The 22,429-nt window shown below is 38.7% G+C and overlaps 3 protein-coding genes across 8 annotated transcripts in view; 2 read left to right on the top strand and 1 right to left on the bottom strand.

Moving 5' to 3' along the window:
- Positions 1-156: 156 nt before the first annotated feature.
- The window catches only part of slc25a29l (solute carrier family 25 member 29-like), a 28,835-nt gene continuing 6,562 nt past the window's right edge, over positions 157-22,429 (bottom strand). The window contains exons 1-5 of one of the 6 annotated variants that reach the window (XM_083550526.1): positions 9,088-9,514; positions 6,985-7,028; positions 5,628-5,671; positions 5,197-5,280; positions 157-3,459 (exon numbers count right to left, since the gene is read on the bottom strand). In XM_083550526.1, coding sequence (XP_083406652.1) covers positions 2,707-3,459; positions 5,197-5,280; positions 5,628-5,639 — 849 coding nt within the window. In that variant the 5' untranslated portion in view covers positions 5,640-5,671; positions 6,985-7,028; positions 9,088-9,514 and the 3' untranslated portion in view covers positions 157-2,706. Of the gene's footprint in view, positions 3,460-5,196; positions 5,281-5,612; positions 7,029-9,087; positions 9,519-22,429 lie in introns of those variants that run through there. The other 5 variants (XM_083550525.1, XM_083550522.1, XM_083550524.1 and 2 more) reach the window with 5 other exon arrangements.
- Positions 10,554-16,772, top strand: slc25a47b (solute carrier family 25 member 47b). Its single transcript, XM_083551210.1, has 6 exons — positions 10,554-10,838; positions 11,211-11,254; positions 12,867-12,938; positions 13,009-13,191; positions 14,151-14,415; positions 15,622-16,772. Exons 1-6 carry the CDS (start codon positions 10,802-10,804, stop codon positions 15,897-15,899), a joined length of 879 nt encoding a protein of 292 aa, XP_083407336.1. The 5' UTR covers positions 10,554-10,801; the 3' UTR covers positions 15,900-16,772.
- fut8a (fucosyltransferase 8a (alpha (1,6) fucosyltransferase)) overlaps positions 19,748-22,429 on the top strand; it is a 33,079-nt gene continuing 30,397 nt past the window's right edge. The window contains exon 1 of the mRNA XM_083550479.1: positions 19,748-20,087. The gene's annotated coding sequence lies outside the window, so the exon portion shown is untranslated. The remainder of the gene's footprint in view (positions 20,088-22,429) is intronic.

A 22,429-nucleotide genomic window follows, 5' to 3' on the forward strand; every position in this document is an offset into this window, starting at 1 on the left:
GTGCGCTTTAGACGTCGTCTTTGAACTTTCGAAATAATGTGGTAAAGGACACATGTGTTATATACAGTGTACTGATTTTGTAGACATGTTACCCATAACCGGATCTGTAACACTGAAGGCTATGGAAAGCTGGGACGTTTTTTTTTCATCCATCGATCCGGCTGATGTGGTTTGTTCTACAGATGTACATCGTTATTATACAACTTGAACACAAAAAGTCAAGAATCACTGTATGATTATTTATACCGTATGACGTTTGCATTGCTCTGAATTTAAATGTTTTGATTTAGACGTTTCAGCCAACCAGATGTGAACCAGTGTAAGGTGTAAGATGAAGGTGGAGAGGTTAAAGACATCAAGGTATACGGTCAGATCAGAATCCGTTCTTTCTGTGGAATGCCGTTTGCAGTGGAGAGGAGAAAAAAAACAGAGCTATGCATTTCTGAAAACTACGACTAGTGCCACGTAAAAAAAAAAAAAAACATTTTAGACTTCGAAAATAGTCACAGCAATATGAGATTAAAGTGGTAATGTTTTAAGAAAAACCACAGAGAAACGTTTCGCTCGTTTGGTTACATCCTACCTGTGATTTAGCAGTAAGGAAATTAATTAGTAAACGGACACTGCAGCGATTATGTAGGAAACTTGGTTTACTCAGAAGAAAAAAAAAATCAGACAGACGTTGCCTCATTTCTGCAGTCTGAAGGATATCGATGTTTATATCGAAGAGGAGATGCTGTTTCTGAAGAGAGTATGAGAATGATGATCGAAGAAATCGACCCTGAAGGAGATGCTCACCGGTACTTCAGCCGGAGTCGAATTTGTTCTCGTAATGCTATGACTTCGATTTCGTAATTATAGATTTTTTACGTTTTTTTGTTAACGTGGCACTTTTAGGCAATGAAAGCAATAGTAGTAGAAAGCAGAAATAGTAGAAAGCAATGTTCAAAACAAAAGTAAAAAAAATATATATTTGTTTAGAAGCTCAGCAGCAACGTTTTCTACAGAGACAATTTTACTCCATTCGAGATGCACTACATGGACAAAAGCATGTGAACACCTGGGTATGTGGTCGGTACTCTGGTGCTCAAGTCTCCGACCTTTTGTTGAACCACAGGCCAGTTTAACGGAAGATTTTCCACAGACTCTACAAAACTACAAATGATAACGTGCGTATTATATTACTACGATACATATGATTTAATTATTACATGTATCTTTATAGGTGTAAATGTAACTGAATGCACCATAATACAGAATTAATGGCAGCTTAATTTATCAATGCATTAAAAAAAAATTTTATAAAAAAAGGACGGGAATTAGCCCAGGTGGAATCATCTATCAAGATATGCAAATAGTCAATTAAATGTTTTTATCTTTTTTTGTGCGGCTCGGTAACTGAATGATTCCATGGCCTGGTGGTTTACATTCATGGCATTTGGCATAGGTGCTTATCCAGAGTGACGTGCAAGTGAGAAGATGACAGTTAAAGACCTTGCTCTAGGCAGTGACAGCTTGGTGGTGCTGGCATTTGAACTCATGACCATCCGGTGCCTTTAACACGGAGCTACTACCTCCCTGTTGGTTGAGGACCCCTGCTCTAGTGCACAAAGCGAGATAAACCCCTGGCAGTAACACGTCCTAATCCAATTGCATGTGGCCACCACCTACATGTGTCCTGGAGAGCAGTGTCATTGACCGCAGATAGAAAAAATGCCATTGCTGTATCTGCTGTTAGGAAATGGTGCAGAATATGATCGTGCTCTCCACCTCCAGGCTAACGTTTTTCATAATTCCATTCCTCGTCTCGTCTCTCATTCATTTGTAAGCTTAGTTCGAAAACCACACAGTTACATTAAATCTCATTTTGGGGGCATGGGTCTGCTAGAAAAATAACTGCAGGATGTATGTTTGCCAACATTCGTGAGAAAGAACTTGAGACACGCTGATTATGATGAACTGGAACACTGAGTGCACTCAAACCTCCACACCATCTGTCTCTCACGAGTCTCACTAATGCTCTTTTGGCTGAATGATCACTAAACTCCAAAGCCACAACCCTAGATCTACTAGAAACCCTTTGCAGAAGAGTCAGTTATAGATGCTATAGAGGAGACCATATTAGAATGAGATGTTCAATAAGGACATGTACTGTAGGTATCAAGTGTTCACATGCTTTTGGCCATGTAGTATATGAATAACCACTTCAGCAAACGCTTGCGAGATCTTTTTTTGTTTGTCAATTGTGCTGAAAGACTGAGTAATCTCAGTTTTGGACCCGTCTTTCTTTAAACTGGACTTCCCTCCCATTGAACTTCAGTCAGTTAATACTGCTTAGCATTAATGATTTAGCTTGTTCACAAAACATTTCCCTCTTACCAGCATGATTCAGTCCAAATTCCTGGACTCTAACATTCATCCTGAGAACATTCAGTACAAAAATAAGAAATGGATCGTAGCAGCATTAACCCTGCCTCACTGTAAAGAAAAACGCAGTGAAAACATGCTTTGGATTGTTTTTGAAAAATTCCCACTCAAATCCCTCCCCCCTTCACAATACATGAAACTTTAAAGCTGGGACAATTTTTGCTGATGCTGTTTCTAGTAGAATTGGTAATAAGGGAACTAGAATTCCCACAAACAGCGGATACTTACTATACCGGCCCATAGAACCTGTTTTATTAATCTTCTGAGTGAAGTATGAGTTCAGAGGCTTGTGGTTTGGAGCTGTGTTTGCTGTACAGGCTCAGGCTCGCAGTCTTTGACACCGCCGTCGTTTCGCATGTACATGAGGAACAGAGTCACCGTGGCGAACGTAGTGGCGTTGACAGGGAAAGCCCTGAGAAGAGTAGAGGTGAGACCACGAGTAAAAACCCTCCAGCCCTCCCTCTGCCAGCTCTGATGGACACAGTCCATGATCCCGTTGTATTTGTAAACTCCGCCCCAGCCGTCTGCCTGGAGGCGGGACTTGATGACGTCCACCGGATACGTTGATAGCCAGGACGCGATCCCCGACATGCCACCTGCGAAGAGCAACTTCGGAATGATGTAAAGGTCGTCGGCTTCACACCCCAAGGAACGTGTCAGGACGTCGTAGGACAAGAAATACACGCCGAATCCTGGAGTCTCGCGGATAACGGTGGTCAGCATGCCACGGTTGATGCCCCTGAGGCCCTCTTTTTTGTAAATGCGAACTAAGCAGTCCAAGGAGTTCTTGTATACCTTCCTTAAAGACTTCTTCTCTCCGGTGCCTTGCATCTGCATGCGAGTCTTGGCGAGCTCCATAGGACAACAGATGACGCACTGGATAGCCCCGGCTGCAGCGCCAGCCAGAAACTGGTTCAGAGGGGTGTCTTTGCCAAGCATGCGCATCGCGTTGCCCTGCACGCCAAACACGATGGCGTTGATGAACGTCAGGCCCATCATTGGGGAGCCAATGCCTTTGTAGAGCCCAAATAACTGTAATAAGAAAGATTTGTTGTGAGATAAGGGCATCCACAAACTAAAAACACGTACTGTACTTAAACCCTAGTAAAAAAAATGCAACATGGCAGCTAGTAGTGTAACGGTACACAAAATTCACGGTTCGGTTAAATTACAGTCAGTTAGGGGGCATTTTTTATTAATGTGGTTTATTAATATTAACATTTGTGAACATAAACAGTTGACATTTTTTTTAAACAATTTGAAATAAAATGGCTGCTTGGTTTAAGTAAAAAATAAAATATATCAAAATAAAATAGAGTAGATCAAATAAATACACCTTTTCATTATTTTGATCGAATTTAATAAATGGAAACATTTTATTAAATTGTTTACATTTGTTAGAACGTGTATATATGTAGAATGTGTATACATGTGTGTTTTTTTACCTTCAATATTTAATTTTCTAAAGATATGCTTAACTTAAGTGTAAGTTAATTCATTAATTCAGCATACTATAACAAATGTCTGCATTTAAGAAACACACATTCAATTTATTTATTCATTAATGAAATAATTCCTTCCATCATTCATTTATTCATTCACTTCCTCAATTATGCGGAATTGTCAGGAGAGATTAGGAGGAATTCTTGAAGTTGTACATAAAACACAAAAGAATACACATCGCTAGACTGTCGTAAAGATGGTTAAAATGACAGAAAGTGGCAGCGGTTTCGCACATGCGCAAAACAAAATTTGAGATTTGCAGTACAAATAGTTTTTCCGGTACGAATCCAGTAGCTACAGTGAGACTGCGCTCAAAGTGCGAGGCAAAGACTAAACAAACTTGCGGTCCACCACTCAATATGTTTTTGAAGGAATTCGGATTTTTACTATGTTCCGGATGTTAAACAAGAACCGAAAGTCCTGTACCGTAATGGTTTGGTGCGAATAAGTGTACCGTCATACCCCTAATGGCCACTAGTCAGCCCCTGTTCCCCACATGGCTCTTTCTCACTTTTCAACTAATGCCAATCTGACAACCACTAAGACACTACGAAAATCCTGACAAATCAGCAGGCTTCATTATCTGCATTTGATTCCTTCATCGATGCATTCCTCTGGAAACCCTTTAGGATCAGCTGAGCGTGTTTATCCTCGAGAGTGAACAAGATAGAATGACATTGGAGCTTAATTTAGCTCCCTGTACATGTTGCCCTTGCTTACCCTGGGTACTAAAATATCAACCCTATGCAAATATCCAGTGCCCAATCTTTACCTCTGTCAGAGAGCCGCTAGTCATGCCTCCCTCCAACGCTCACACTCTCGCTCAGCCTCTCCCTCCGACTAATCACGTACACCTGTCCTCCATTTACCCGTCCCCTTTATAAGGCCCCTCTTCCCCTTCACTCACGGTCCGATTGACTATAGATCATCTGGACTACTGCCTGTGTTTCCCATGCTCCACGCTACACTTCGGGTATAGCTTGATTCAGTTAAGTTTGTCATTTCCTGCAGTTTTGTGTCTGACTATTTTGTGTTTGTTTATTCAAGAGCCATAAACGACAACCTTGTTTTACTCCCGGTTCCTGAATCCTGGTCTATCCGTGACAACCTCACTGCTAGAGCAAATATGAGATTTTTCTCACATTCATGGTGCTAATGATTAGAGCCATTATGGAAAGCAGAACGAAGGCTGAATTTGGATTTTTTGTTTCTAGCACGATTACATTAGGAACTTCTTTATCAGCAATAAATAAGAGTCGTACTCACAGATTCTTGATGAATTATAGACTGGAAACAGTGGTATGTTCCACGATAAAGGGGCTTGTCCACACTTTGAACCTGAAGTCTCACCTGAAAGTCAGATTTGCACTGTTATAACCAGGAAATGTCAGGTTCGTAACACACACACACACACACACATACACGCACATATGCACAACACACTGCTGAAGTGTACAAAAGCGTGCGGCGAATGCGCGACATTTAAATGAATCTTTGACTCAAAGACAAACACAACAATTAAACACAGCATGAAATTTAACAGTCTGAACTGTAGAGGCTACAACTTAAAGAAATAAGGATTGGGGTGCTATGGCGTAGCTGAGGGATGCTGTAAATAAGAATGAAATCAATGGGAAAACCGAAAGAGCGCGCCATGTTCGAATGGAAAGGAAGAAATTCACCTTGACTGTACTTACTAGGTTACCCATCCGTGCAGGGGTTGTAAATCCCTCACCCTCATCTACAACAAAGTGACACTTATGGCATGAAAGACAGCCCCTGTAGCAGGGTTTACAATGAACACAGGAGAACAAAAAAAAAAAAAAAAAAAAAGGCAGGACAGCGGCTATGAAACACATCGTATCTCAAACCTCTGAACCCACTCTTTGTGGCGGTGGTTTTAAATCTACAACAAATGAATGTCAATAGATTTATCTATAAAATATCCAGAATACTGACTTAAGACCTTTATCTTTCAATATTTGTTATATTATTATAAAATAATCTTCCAAGCATATAGGACTGGATCACAAAACATAAAAGAGGATAGAAGTATATCTATAAGAAGTATAAGTTCTTAATATCCTGCCCTTTTTCATACAGAAATGCACTAAATGTGAAATTCATTATATACATACATACATACATACATATATACACAAGGTGGTATCAAAAAGTTTCGAAACTAGTTTTGTAACACACCAACAGATGGCAGCACAAGTCTGCGTGCACAGTCACAGGAAGCACCGACCTTCATTAGTCAGTGCGCTAAAAGACAATGTCCTGTGTTCATCGTAAGCTGTGCAACTATTCTGACCACGTGCGTTACCACGTCTGCTATCCGGAACAGATGCATACCCTGTTACCGAGCTCTCCTCACACGTGAGTTTCTTGCTAACTTCCGCAACCACCCTACTCGCCAGACTTCGCCCCTCTTGAGATCCAGCTCAAAAGTCGCCGTTTTGACACCACTGCGGACATCCAATAGCAGAAGCATACTCTTCAAAAAGAAGAAGTCCAGGACACATTCCAGAAGTGGCAGAAACAATAGGAACGCTGTATTGCTGTGCAAGAGGACTATTTTAAAGATGATAGTGTGTAGTCTTGTAAACAGAACAAGACTCGAAACTTTTTGACAATACCTTGTGTGTATATATAATTATGAAATGTATCGTTCGATTGAAATGGTCCCTGCAAAATGTCAATTTCTTTGTGTGAAAAAAAGGTTGTGCTTCGAGAGCATTTGCAACATGAAATCTACTCTGCGGCTGGAACAGTAACACGAAAAGAGCTCAGCTTCACGTGTGCATTTCACAAGTGCATGCTTGCATGGGACATGCTAACCCACAATCAAAACCTTTTTTTATTTTTTATTTTAAAGAAGTCCCTAAGGAAAAATGTTGTCCTAGTTTCAATACACAGTCCTGAACATATCCTGTTTTCAAATTATACAGTGGATTTGTTCACTCCTCTGTGATCAATAATATCAATATTGTTATATTAACAATATAAAGTGTGCAAACTGAAAAAAAAAAAAAAGAAAGCTAAACCCACCTTAACGGTATCAAACGGATGTCCGACCAACACACCAGCAGCACCTGGAACAAACAAAGACTTCTACAGTGAGCAAACAGACACATTGTGTGAGTTTTACCTTTATATTTTATCCTGTTCCATTTGATGATGCTTCCCATTTTACTCCTATCCTTTCTTCCCACTTGTCACCTGATAATTCCCACCCAAACCAACTCTCTATCATACAGCACATACAAGCCAGGGAGGTCTGATAAACATCCTCCATGCCATCTATAGCCACACATTAAGCCATTTATATGCATTTTATGAATTTGATGCCCATGCACCTACCAAGGAACAACATTTTTGCCCTCTCCACATTCCGAAGTTGAGAGATACTCAACTTCTGTCCCTCAAGCCTGACCCCAGTTTTACATTCCCTCGGCTACTAGACACATGTGGTTGTTTTATTTTTGGGATTTAAACCCGTGATCTCTCTCTACCACTCCAGAACCTGATATTAGTTGTTTCTTTTTTTCTTTCTTGATATACAACTACGATGGACAAACACTGATCTTCCCGAGCGAGAACGCGAACAGCAGCGGAACAACATTGAAAATGGAACTGTTCCTCAGGGTGACGCCTGATAGGCAACGTAATATGTGAACGTGTGTTAAAACTATTTCGGTATATACATCCGTTCTGAAATCTACACTATGCATGTGCAGTAGAGGCGCAGCGGTGAACTGATTCGTATCGAAATCCTAAAAGGAGAAATTCCTGAAAATTCCATATATCGAGGGAGTGAATGAATGAATAAATGAATGAATAAAGAATGGAATTCATTTATGAATAAAAATAAATATTTAACGTAAAAAAAAAGGAGCAAACACACAAATGGCAAAAATGTGGTCTAAAAAATTTAAAGAATTTCAATGAATTTTTCCATGTATTTTCTTTCATTGTTTTAAATTTAATTGGTGCTAATTTAATCGATTTCTCTACTTGATAGTTAAATCAATATAATAAGAAGGTGTATTGCATTCATTTCTTTTACTCAATTACATTTTAAAATATCTTTCATTTCAACCAAGCAGGCATTTAGTTTACAATTGTTTTTAAGTAATGTAAACTGTTAATGCTCAAAAAATGTTCATAATAAAAATAGTTTTATGTTTTGCACTTCATCTCTCTAAATGTACCGTAATTTAATGTGACTTAAAAACCAAGATACCGTACCATGGATTATGTGTACCGTTACTCCGCTATTGTTCAATGTTTGTTTAATAAGAGTAATCTTAACCCACGCTCTTCTTTAGTGTATCAAAGTCAGTAAACAAAAAAAAGCTCTATTTGTTGCTTGACTGGAAAATCCAAAATGCTGAAGTGTGTGCTCATCAGGACTTTGGTGTCCTTGGGTGGTAGAGAAACGTAGAGTGTGTAGTACATAAAGTACGCTATGATCTGTGGAGTAGGCAGATAAAAGCCAAGCCATTTTGATTGGCTGGTTACACATCAGCAGAGAGAGAGAGAGAGAGAGAGAGAGAGAGAGAGAGAGAGAGAGAGAGAGAGAGAGAGAGAAAACCTAGATGTGTAAATAGCTATTCTGGTTCATTTTGTGAAAAATATTTGACCCTAGTCATTTCTTTCCTTTTGTATCAGTGACCTACAATAAGCCTGTAGTGTACTTGTGTAGAAAATGTGCTAGTCATGCAATTCAACTAGTGAACATTCTTCTCAAGTGCAGTCATACTTGTAAAAATAGTTTGTTCAGAGAGAAAAAAAGAAGTGATTTATTATTTTGTGACAAGCTTGGAGGTTTTACATGGGTTGCATGCCAGCCCTGAAAAAGGGAGCAAGAAAAAAAAGCAAAGCTGTATTAAGTCTCTATGAGTCCCTTTTATTTATTTATTTATTTATTTATTTATTTATTTATTTATTTATTTTTAGCTAAACAGTCCCCCAATTTCAGCACTTTCATCAGTAAGAATGTAAACACAACTAAAACAGCATTATTAAAACAGTAATAGTGTGTATATGCATATTATTACAGTTTATAGAAGGCCAGATCTCTCGCACCAGATGCTGAACACCTGGTTGGAGAGTTTGAGATTCCCTCGTGTGCACACTGTTCACACTTACCTCCAATACATCCTGCTGCAAAGTCCAATGCCATTCCTTATTTTCACGCAAGAAAATGATTATGACGCAAATAAAACGTGTGTGTGTGTGTGTGTGTGTGTGTGTGTGTGTGATGGCTTGGCTAGCTATTTAGCCAGCTTACGGAAACTTTCAGTTGAAACGTGTGTATGTGTGTGTGTGTTGAGTCTGTTTACGGTGTGTAAATGCACAATCAGCTTCTAGTGCACAACCCAAGGACGCTCCAATTTGCGTTTCATGCCTGGCTCAAGTAGCAGAAGAGTCTATTCCAGTACTTTCTGAATGGAGCTCAGAGACAGACGCAGAGTCCATATTTAAGGAAGCCCCTGGTCCAATAGAGGCGCGCGTACGCGGACAACACCCCTGCTGCCCACTGGTGCGCGCTCCCGAGAGCGTGTCTCAAACCGGTGGGGGCAAAAAAAGAGCGTGTCGTGACGCGCTCCTGAGGGGCTGTGTTTTAAATCACTTTTTGATCAACCCCAAATTAAAGATCTGGGAGCAGGTTCAAAAACGGACTGCAAAAACCCTCATAGTGATGGTGAAACATGGTGGTGGTGGCAATTTCCTCTAGGGCTGCTATGATTTATTTTAATATCCTACAAAATGACTAAATCCCAATTGCACTGCATGCAAGCCAAGTAGTCGATTTGAGACGCGCTCCAGAGAGTGTGTGTGTGTGTGTGTGTGTGTGTGAGTGTGTGTGAGTGTGTGTTTGTGTGTGCGTGCGCGTGCGTGCAAAGACGAAATGCGTGTATGTTTGGCACCTGCCCACGCGCTTCAACCTGCCCACTAATAGATCATCAACAGGCTATATTAATGACGTTATATTTTATTTTATTTTATTTTATTTTATTTTATTATATTATAATTAAATTCTTTTTTTGCTTTTTTATTTACAGCTTGTACCAGCATGTAAATATTTACAACTTGTACTATGCAAATAGCAATAGAATATAAAAATCAAATAAAAATAAAGTATAAAAGTATATATATGAATATATATATATATATATATATATATATATATATATATATATATATATATATATATATATATATATATATATGTAAGTATGAAAATAAGCTTAGGAATAATATTTAAAACACGGGGACCATCTGTATAGCACATTTACTGATAATTATATAGAAATAACTTTTCTGAAATAAATTTACTGATGCAAATATGTTAAAACTATGCATTGCTATACAAATGACAACTTCTATCCGGTGTGTGTGTGTGTGTGTGTGTGTGTGTGTGTGTGTGTATATATATATATATATGCATACCTGCAAACACTATTGCTTCTAAGTATAAGCATCTACATTAAGTATTATTATTACTTTATATTATGTTAATAAATATAATAATAATTATAATAATAGTAATTACTATGAAGCTCAGTGACCATCTGTTGTTTGAGAAGTTTAAAAACCTAGTGTTAAAATACATTTCCCCCTTTATTAGGGATCAAACCTGGGGAAATATTCCCCTTATTCCCATTTTACCTCGCAGATGAAATACTATAAATACCATTATTTTTATTCATCTTAATTCTCCTAATTATTGAATCATAACTAATGTCAGGTCCAGGCAAGAATAACCTCCACACTACAGTATGTCCCATTCAAGGGAATTGCCAGTTAGCCAGCTAGCTACAGCATTAGTGCTATATGTGTGTGTCTATGGAGAGCAGACATGCATGTAGCAGACTTCATTGCCGGCTCCGTTGGAGGTTTATTCATATTTATTTATCGCTTTTATATACTGGCTGCTTTATATTGTCTTTTTATATATGGCCTGTTTTATACGTCGTTGTCGGGAATGAATAGAAATGTTTAGAGTTTAGAGGTGACGGTGTGATGATTAGCCTGTCTCTTACTGGACTGTGGTGTGCAGGGTCCAGGAGCTAAGCTAGCCTAACGCTGTAGAGGTTATATGGGAAGAAAGGGCAAGATGTTAAACGTCATCTGTCTGTATTTAAATGAATGACATTTCTGCAAATATTTTATAAAAATGTAATCCAAAAGTGTAAGGTTTGTGTCATGTCAGAGGTATCTGTCATGTTTGTTTATTTTTATTTTTTTTACTGCTTTTTGGTGTTTAGGGGCATGTGGAGTGGCAGTGGGATATCCTCTGGACACTGTGAAGGTAATATTCAGCTATATATACAGTAAATATATATATATATAGTTATAGAAGTATAAATCTATATATTACAAATTATATATAAACTATATATTATATATTTAATATATTATTTAATAATATATATATATATATATATATATATATATATATATATATATATATATATATATATAAATTATATATATAAAAAATACTATGCTGCTATCGATTATTTTAGTAATTGAATATTCTAACGATTATTCCATCAATTAATCAAATAATCAGATAAGAAGTACTTTTTCTTGATCAAATAGCAATAATAAATAAGAGAGAGAAAATAAGACAGGTCTCTTTAAATAAACAAGTAATTAGTATTTCTTTTTATTTAAAAAAATGGACATTTTTATTGCTGAAAAAAAAAAATCTTGCATTAAAGAATTCATTCATTCATTCATTTTCTCCCGCTTATCCCGCATAAAAGAATATTGATGAGAATTAAACCAAATTTGTGAAATAGTTGATAGAGTTGCATTCAAAAAGTCTATTCGTTTAATGAAACTCGTAATTATTCTCACTCATGTATTTATGTATTAAATATCGAACAGTATTGTGATGTGGTTTTCTTGTCTCCGGAAAGTTGCTCGAAAGATTCCACGCACTAAATCCGTGTATTTCTCGTCAACTTTAACATTGTGCTCCAGTAATTGCTCTACGCTGCCACTACGGAGGGACATTTTGACAGACATCAATCAAAATATAAAAATGGGATTAAAATAACTTTGAAAACATTAACCGCACTGTACGGTGTTTTCTTTGAAATTATCCCAAACTTTAGAAACTTTCTGGTGTTTTCTTTGGTCTGAATTTTCTTCTCGCCCCTCGCTGTTTCCTCCCGGTTCCTCTATTTTCATTCTGCAGCGTCTTCTGTGTTACCTGTCCAAAGCACTCCAGAGTCTAGGGGATGGTGCGTCAGTAATGGTCCATGGATTAAACGAAGCAGCGATGATTTTTTTGTAATTTAGTTAATTGAGGAACTGTTACAGCCCTAGTATAGAGTATAGCAGGTTAGTTTCGACGTTATGAGGGGAAAAAAAATCCAAAAACGTGCCGGCGCGTTTGTCGACCCCAGAGGTTTACTTTCTGAATGTGTACACAATGGAGTTTATTTTTACTTGATTTGAGATTTGGCACATTAGTAAAACATATGATTAGTGATAAAAAAAATGTTGTTGGGGTTTTTGAAAAGCCCGTCTGGTAAATGTCTTTGCAATTAAATCACTTTCTTTTCCACTTAGTCGGTGGAATGAAAAAAAAAACCCAGCTATTAAATTCACACATATATGTTTGAGCTTGTGCCGTTTGCTGCAGATGCAGTTTGCAAGCTCTGACTAGTGTGCTCTCTGATCATTCGATCAGATTATGTGAAAATGCTGATGCGACTGTACGCCTGCTAGAGGGCTTCGGATTCAGCAAGTCAAAATCTGGTTTGAGCAAAATGGATTGTAAGCTATAGGACACCTGCAGTTTCCACTGTTTTCAAGGCTGAAATCTGATTGGATAGAAACTGTAACCGAAACTGTATTGTATCGTACTTGGTATTGTACTGTATTGTATTAGACTGTATTGTGTTCAGGTGAGGATACAGACACAGAGGAAGTTGGTTGGGATTTGGCAGTGCATCCACACCACCTGCAGGAACGAAGGGGTAAGTATGAGGTGTATTTTTTATTTTTGTTTTGATGTAAATCAATTTATATGCTACTGTTTATTCACAGGTTTATGGCTTCTATAAAGGCATGTCGATGCCCATCACTACAGTCTCGATCAGCTCTTCTGTGGTGTTTGGCACATACAGGAATGTGCTTCAGGTCTTGCACCACCTGCGGGGCAAAACTGAAGATGCCCCACGTGCCAAACAGGACATCTTTTTAGCAGGATTCGCTGGGGGGGTTGCTCAGGTACCCAAATATGGTAGATATGAAATATTTTATATATTGGTCTGAAGGTTTTGAACAATTTTTTTGGTTTCCTCCAGGTTTTTACATTTGTGTGCTCTTTCAGGTACAACATCGATTCTATAGTAACAGCTCACTCATGGGGAGTAATACATATAATGGCTAATATGCTTTCTGTAATGACATATTTAATGTAATTAGATGGAAGAAGTCCCCAGTGTCAGTGCGTTTTAACGGTTAATACGTCATCAGAGAAAAAGCTGCTTTTTATTGTAATTTTAACTTCAAGAAAGTGTAAAAAAAGTGAGAATAAGGTCATTTAAATTATGCTTTATAGATTTAATGATGTAAGTGGCCACAAGAATGGATTTTCCACAATATATAAGAATTGTTTATATAAGAATTGTGTCTCTCACAAGTCTATTCTTTTTTTTTCATATATGCATGACATAACGTCTTTAATTTTCAAGGTGAATTATTATTATTATTATTATTTTTTTTTTTTTTTACCTTTTTTAGCACCTGTCACATGATCTCCAGCCCATATTTACACTTCCATCTGTGTGTACACATCCATCACCATCCAATGGAGGGACATTTGGAAGTCTGTTTCCATGAATTTTGCTTTTATTGAATATAAAAAAAGAAAAGCTATTTGTTTTGAAGTAAACATGTATATAATTATATTTTAGTTTTATCTATGGTAAATCATGCATGCAAATATGATAAAATAGATATATAAATCGAATCGAATAGAAATATATGAATAGATCTTTACAATTATTGTTAACGACATAAAACATACTTGTTTCACACGTATTCAAAAGTATTTAACGTAAATTCTGTTAAAATTATAGCAAAGAGTTTGGAAACCTTCCAGGAATTATTGTTTTTACAAGAGAATCATATTACTACTTATAAGTATTAATTTGTAGTTTTTTCTTTTTTACATATGATTTCAGGTTTCCGTAATGTCTCCAGCAGACATTGTGAAAGTGCGACTTCAGTGTCAGACCCAACTTTATCAAGGATCTGATCTCAAATCCAGGCCTAAATATCACGGGCCTGTACACTGTCTTTTCACTATTGCACGTGAGGAAGGAATGCTGGGCCTTTACAAGGGAGCAGGAGCCTTAGCGCTAAGAGATGGTCCGTCTTTCGCCACCTACTTCCTGGTCTATAACACTGTCTGTGATTGGCTGTCTCTTGAAAAGAACGCTCAGCCAGGTAAAAGAAATCCACCAAATTGAAATGAATCAAAACCAAAGGTTTTGCTACACCAATGTATAGAGTTTTCCTTCAGGAAAGCATGGCTATGTAACAAGAGGTTTGCTAAAGTATTAGTTTGCTAGTTTGCTAAAGTCTGGTGTTGGTGAGCTGGTCTTGGGTTCAGTCAGTGTTCCAACTTATCTTAATAGTGTTCACTGAGTTTGGGGAAGGCAGACCTCTGTGCAGGACATTCAAGCTCATCCACTTCAACCTTTCCACACCATGTCTTAATAGAGCTCACTTTGTGCACAGGCGCATCATCATACCTTGTGTTCCAGCAAAGGAAAGTTGTCTGGAAAGGGCTCACATACAGTCATGAAAAAATACATGGGACACCTGACCTTTCCTGCTATATGTGGTTCTTTTCCAAACTATTACCACAGACCAGAACGTCTTTTGATGTGCTACGATAAGATTTTGCATTCACTTGAACTTGGAAACCCAAACCTGTTCCAGCATGGCAATGCCCCTGTGCACAAAGTGAGCTCCTTGAAGATATGGTTTACATGCTTTGGAGAGGAAGATCTTGAGTGGCCTGCTGTAGAGCTCTGATCTCATCTTTACTGAACACCATTGGGATGAATTGGAACGCTTCACCCCAGGTCTCCTCACCTCCATCAGTACCTACCTTTCATAATACCCTTGTGGCTGATGAACACAAATATCCATAAGCACACTCTAAAATGTAGTGAAACAAATTCCCCATTAGAGTGGAGGGAATTATAAGAGCAAATTGGGACTAAATGTGGAATGCAATGCTTTAAAATTCACATACTTATGACCAGGTGACCCAATACTTTTGGCAATATAGTGTATATTACACTTAATTTTTTTTACATGGCCCGGAGTATTCACCTATGTGTTTATACAACAGCAAGGAGGAAAGACCCAGAGAAAAATAATTCATTCTGCCCAGTTGCCAGCAAATTCACTTAATGGTCAGACCATGCAATCTTCAAATAAAATAAATAAATAAATAAAAAATAAAAATCTAAAGACCATCTGATCAGTAACCCACAGCCTTAACCATTGAGCTCACATTCCCCAAGAGTACAAAGAGTGTCTAATTTCATTTTCCACATGATTGTATGTGAAGAAGTACAATTGTCGTACCGTATTTACTTTCTACTATAATTTCATTAAGCCCTATATGCATTTTACCAGAGTGGAAAGTGGTGATGCTTGCTGGAGGAATCGCTGGAATGTGTGCCTGGAGCGTCGGGACCCCCATGGACGTGATAAAGGCTCGCTTACAGACCGATGGCATGGGCAAGAAGCACTACCGAGGATTTCTCCACTGCATAACAAAGAGCATCCGAACCGAAGGACCCGGCGTTCTTTTTAAAGGCCTCACGCTGAATTGCGTACGCGCCTTTCCGGTCAACATGGCCGTCTTTGCCATGTATGAGCTGGTCATTCGCCTTTTACGAACAAACTCGTAGGTCATTCCACTTGCTTATATTTATTACTTATAAACAGAAATACACTCCATGAAGGTGTGAGTGAGTTCGGGGCAAATCCATCTTGACTGAGAGTTTAAATGTATTTTTGGTATTAATTTTCATCGAATTGACGTGCAGTGATTACCTCTACTAAAGTTTAATATAATTATAATTAGGGCTGCAAAGGGGCGGAAAATATCCGGTAAATTTCCATGGGAACTGTCGAATTTTGGGAAATATTCCAAGTTGAAACTTACCAGGAATGTATGGGACTGTATAAACTGTATCATATTCAAAATGTAAACATTTTGTTTCTTCATAAGCTGACATGCATGCGAACTAATACAGATTTTTAAAAAACGAAATTTTTGAGTTTGGTAAAATTGTTGCACAACAGCTTACACACAGCACAAGGAAGTTTTTAACATAAATGTATGTAATATTTATGTAATGTACGTAAATACTCGCCAAGATGGACATTTTCTGACATTATTTTATGTGCATGATTGAAGAAATTACGTGCGTTATGTAATGGGGTAATGCGCATGTGCATGTAGGGGGCGTGGCCTCAGTAGCCCTGCAGTAAGTGTGTGGTGTGTGCATGTGATTTTGAATGTGCAGGACAGAAATTTAACTTAAACATTAAGGTTGTTTTAACCAGGACTGTCCTGCAAGATTTTCTTTTCTCCTACATTCAAGTTCCCTATGATCAGCAAACCTGCAGTTCTGTAGATTCCCGGTTTATTCCCATTAATTCCAATGGCAAGTTTTCAATCTTTCCAGTCTATAATTAGCCAACCCTAATTATAAAAATCTATTTATTTTTCATTTGTTAAAACATTGTGTACATGTAAATAAATGTGTTTGATCATTTTCTGGTGAAACTAACACTCATATTTAAATCATACATGCGAATTGTAAAGGATGAAAAATGACAAATAAAAATACATACATACACAAGTTTCGGTCAATTAAAGGGCATAATTAAATCAGAAATAAAGTCATTTCTAAATTTAAATAACAATAAAACACCTGCAAATGTGCACAAAAATGTTATAAATGTTTTAACAATTAAACATTCAATATTTATTATTATATGGACAATGCATTTGCACTTTATTCCACATTCACATTATAATAGAAGGCAGTTGCTTCTGTCAAGATCGTTAGTCTGACCAATGCTGCTTTAGGGTGGGGTTGGGACCGCCCACCTAATTACCATATAGACAAAAAATAATCAAGTGAAGAAATATACAGTAGAAATAGCCAAAATAAATTAAATGTAAAAATAAATAAAGGCAAACATTTAATTATGGATTATTATTGACCAAAATGTGCATATTTTTATTGATTCATTTCTGCATTTATTCATTCATTCATGTATTTATTTCTGTATCTATTTATTCTTTAATTTAATTTATTTATTAACTCAGTAAACGTAGGTCGTCATAACGAACTAGTGCACAAAATAGATAGATTTACACCAGTTTCATTAAAAAATGAATAAGAAGCTCCACTCGCTCCAACCTGTACATTCTGTATATAATTGAACATTTACAGCATATCCTAGATTATCTTCCATATAGCTGTATACCATCTGTATATACACAATGTATAACTTTTGCATTATATAAATATTGTACATTTATATCTCATATTTATCTTCACATATAGTGGCTTACACACATCTTGCACATATACTGAATTCTCATTTTCTCCTATAGATTTTATAGACATATATATATTCTTAGTGTATTTTCTCAGCAGCCTTTGTACGTTTCAGTCCCTAGAGCCTTCATATTTATTTGTTTTAAATCTTATTCTTTCGGCTTCTCCCAATTAGGGGCGCCACAGCGGATCATCCGTCTCCATACCCCCCTGTCCTCTACATCTGCCTCGATAAAACTACCTGCATGTCTTCCCCTTACCACATCCATAAACCTCCTCCTTGGTCTTCCTCTTTTCCTCCTTCCTGGTTGATCCATCCTCAGCATTCTCCTACTGATATACCCCATGTCCCTCCTCTGCACATGTCCAAACCATCTCAATCTCGCCTCCCTCACCTTGTCTCCAAAACGTCCTACATGCGCTGTCCCTCTATTAAACTCGTTTCTAATCCTCTCCATCGTCATCACTCCCAACGAAAACCTCAACATCTTCAGCTCTGCTACCTCCAGCTCCACCTCCTGTCTTTTACTCAATGCCACTGTCTCTAAACCATGCAACATCGCAGGTCTCACCACAGTCCTATAAACTTTCCCTTTTACTCTCACAGATACTCTTCTATCACAAATCACTCCTGCTATCACTCTTCTCCACCCACTCCACCCTGCCTGCACTCTTTTCTTCACTTCTCTAACACACTCCTTATTACTTTGCACTGTAAAAGCCAGGTACCTGAACTCCTCCACCTTCTTCACCTCTTCTCCCTGCAACCACACCACTCCACTGCCCTTTCTCTCATTCACACACATGTACTCTGTCTTCCTCCTACTGACTTTCATGCCCCTTCTCTCCAGCACATACCTCCACCTCTCCAGGCTCTTCTCAACCTGCTCACTACTCTCACCACAAATCACAATATCATCCGCAAACATCATAGTCCAGGGAGACTCCTGTCTGACCTCCTCCGTCAACCTGTACATCACCACTGCAAACAGGAAAGGGCTCAGGGCCGATCCTTGATGCAGTCCGACTTTCACCTTGAACCAGTCTGTCGTTCCTACTGCACACTTCACTGCTGTCATACTGTCCTCATACATGTCCTGCACCACCCTCACATACTTCTCTGACACACCTGATTTCCTCATACAATACCACAACTCCTCTCTTGGCACCCTGTCGTACGTCGTACATGCGCTGTCCCTCTAATAAACTAATTTCTAATCCTGTCCATCCTCATCACTCCCAACGCAAACCTCAACATCTTCAGCTCTGGTACCTCCAGCTCCACCTCCTGTCTTTTACTCAATGCCACTGTCTCTAAACCATACATCATCTCAGGTCTCACTACAGTCCTATAAACTTTCCCTTTCACTCTTGCAGATACTCTTCTATCACAAATCACTCCTGCTATCACTCTTCTCCACCCACTCCACCCTGCCTGCACTCTTTTCTTCACTTCTCTAACACTCTCCATCACTTTGCACTGTTGACCCCAGGTACCTGAACTCCTCCACCTTCTCCACCTCTTCTCCCTTCAACCGCACCACTCCACTGCCCTCCCTCTCATTCACACACATGTACTCTGTCTTACTCCTACTGACTTTCATTCCCCTTCTCTCCAGCATGTACCTCCACCTCTCCAGGCTCTTCTCACCCTGCTCCCTACTCTCACCACAAATCACAAAAATGTAATTGTTTTAAATATATTTACATATTTATCTGCACTTGTCAGTTTGCACAATGCTGCTATATGCACTTTTGGTAGATGCTTTGTACTTGTACTATGCTATGTAAGTTCTTTCTTTCTTTCTTTCTTTCTTTCTTTCTTTCTTTCTTTCTTTCTTTCTTTCTTTCTTTCTTTCTTTCTTTCTGTCAATCTATTTATTTATCTATCAAGCTATCTATCCGTGTCAATTTGTCTATTTATCTGCTAAATTATTAATCTGTCTGTCTGTGTCTGTCTTTCACGCTAGCTATCTATGCCAATCTGTCTATTTATTTATCTGTCAAATTGTGTCTATCTATATCCATCCATCCTCCTTCACCTGCGCGTGCACACAGCATATTTGTAAAACAATTTATTATAATCTTTTGATCATCTCTCATCACGCGAACACACCTGTACTGCAATCTACCTCAGAATACCACAAACGTCCAATAATAATCCCACGCATGCGCAGTGCCTCGGGTAAGCGTCATGGGTCACGCGTAAGCAAGTGTGTGCGCATGCGCACCATTGAATGTAGCAGTGGGCGCGTATCGGGTAAAGCCAGCGGGAACGGGGGGGGGGTGTGCAGGCGACGACCTCGATCTATTCAATGAAGAGAATATAAATGATTGTCGATTGGGTCCCGCGCATGCGCAGTGTTGAGCGTGGCGGCCGGTGTGTCGTTGACGGCGAGCGCAGCGGCGTCCGCTCATCACGTAGCGGCGCGTTCTTCCTGTCTCCGTGTGTTCAGTGCCCCAGTTCCTGTTTCCGCCCAAATCACAGAGCACATCACTGCTGTACACATCGCCTCGAAGGTAAGCGCTGGCTCCTTTTTTGTTTAATATAAGAAAATGAAAGCACGTTATAAGAATGAATTCACGTAGGAATGGGATGCTCTTTGTGTCAGACTGGACGTCCGGCCTGTTGCTAGTCTTCCATCCTATATTCGGATAAAACTAACGGATATCCTGCAGCTCCTCTGCATATTCTGTCTCCTGCTCTTCAAATCAAGCATTAAATATTCTTCTTTTTTTGTAAACAAAGCGTCAAATATCTACGATCAGGAAATCTAGAGACGCTCCAACAAGCAGGTGTTTCTATACAGCACCATTCCCACATCCCATATCCATGATCTTGATTACAATCAATAAACATTGCATATGCATTCATGTAAATAATATCCTCCTGAAATTGGGGCCATAAACCTGAACCATAAAAGCTCTTATTTTCTCTCTTCCTCTGCCTAAAGCATATCTATTTGTCTTGCTGTAATGATTGGATCAAGTGGACATATTCAGCACAGGTCTCTGAAGTTGGTGTGGTTTGCATCTTCTTTGGAAAGGACCGTGCTGATCGGCAGGAAAGAAATGGGAATTTGAATCGAATGAAAAGAAGAACGCTCTCATTTGACTTGCCGGAACAGTCCTGCCCGTGCACCGAGATATAACCTTATCAGGTTTATTGTAGACATAAAAGGAAAGATGGAAAATGGAAATCCGAAATAGTATTTAGAACTGTGTAGTGCAATTAGTGGAATAGTGTGTCTCAGACTAATGCATGGTTCTCTCTTGTTTTACAGGAACACCTGCATTTTTATATGAGGCAGTGTCAAATAGTTTTGGGACCAGCTCTGTTAACAAGAAAGTACTTTAATTGTCTACGTTTACCTTCAAAATAGTTGTCCTAGAAGTCTTTTCGGCAGTTTGCGCCAGATCTCTACAACGGTGTCAAAACACAGTAGATAAATCTGGCGAGTAGGGTGGGAATTGAGATCCTGTGGATTGTTCTCCGCCAATCATTATGCACATGTTGCTGAATAGTCATTTCGACATTTTTGGGGGTTGAGCTCGTTGAAGGTCTTCCCAATCTCTCGATTCCAGGGTTAGGGTTAGGCCGCACGTCAAAAATATGACGTCAAACATCTCTGTGGCAGATTTGCCAAGGTTCACGTTTGCTCTTAGTTCCACCATGCTGTCCATGATGAAATCGTAGACTTCGTAAAGCACCTGGTCGGGATAGCACCATTAGTCACGTAACTTTTTGAAACCAACTTGTACGCTCAACTCGTGGAACAGCCCTTCTCATGCACCCAGATGTTATCAGGTTTATTGAAGTCGTAAAGTTGGAAAATGTAAATCCGAACTAGTATTCAGGAATGTGGAATGCATTAAGGGAATATATTAACATTTTAATGCAAGTTTCCAGACAAAAAGAAAGTTTCAGAGTGACGAGGCCATCAGTTTCTCACTTCTTTTATAATCCGCTTTCTAGCCACTTCAACATGAACCCTTTTTTTTTTTTTTTTTTTTTTTTTTTACAGTTTATAAAATAAAATAAAATAAAAGAACAATTTTTAAGGAGTGGAAATGCCTAAAAAGATTTGGCAAGGTTTGTCTGTACATCTAAACCATCCTTGGACACCCTGCTTTACTTCGTCATGAGGGAATCCGCCATGACGGCCATCTTTGAAACGTTTATACCAATCAAATGTCCCACCCTCAGATAAACTTCTTATCACCGTACTGTGTTCGAAGTCTTCTACAGGTTTTATGCATTCGTTCACAAAATTCATTACCACATGCTATTCATGCTCCAAAACTGCTGTCTTGTTTAACGGTCTCTGGACTGGCCCTGCGACATCTGCGCCAGTAACAGGATACGCTAGCCACTTACTACCGAGCGTAGCATCACCACGCTAGCATCTATTTCTATACCTGTAAAATGAAAAGCCCCGGTTTATCTTGAATGCCCATTGTAATACACTTGAACTATGGACATCCAACCTCTGCATTTAATTTTTTAATGCGTTTCCAGGGTTTTCTCAGCTAACATTTTATAACTGGGTTCTCTCTATAGTCTATCCTTCAGGAGATGGAGGTAAAATGTTTCTCAGCTTCTAATGTTTTGCAGTGTGTTTTGTGGTTTTGCTGCATAGTACAGTTCCTCCCTTCAGATGGCCCTTTTTTTTTTTGTATACTGGTGTTACAGGTTCCATTACCATTTATAATGCAAGCCCAAGTTGGGACGGCCTGTCTCTCTACCGTGCTTGACCTGTGAGCTCGTAGATTTTGGATCCTATCTTTCTCCACAGTTTGGACTCTATAACTTATTTTTGATTACGGTACTTTGGTGTTCATGTCTGTGGTTTTTAGCACAT

This window comes from Silurus aristotelis (assembly GCF_946808225.1).
Source record: "Silurus aristotelis genome assembly, chromosome: 9".
In the NCBI taxonomy this organism is placed as follows: Eukaryota; Metazoa; Chordata; class Actinopteri; order Siluriformes; family Siluridae; genus Silurus; species Silurus aristotelis.

Bases quoted from the DNA above. Each gene is read 5' to 3' on its own strand.
- slc25a47b (XM_083551210.1), top strand. From the start codon at position 10,802: ATGCATGTAGCAGACTTCATTGCCGGCTCCGTTGGAG. The intron at 11,255-12,866 runs GTAATATTCAGC...TATTGTGTTCAG, and splicing joins ATCCTCTGGACACTGTGAAG to GTGAGGATACAGACACAGAG. The intron at 14,416-15,621 runs GTAAAAGAAATC...GCATTTTACCAG, and splicing joins TGAAAAGAACGCTCAGCCAG to AGTGGAAAGTGGTGATGCTT.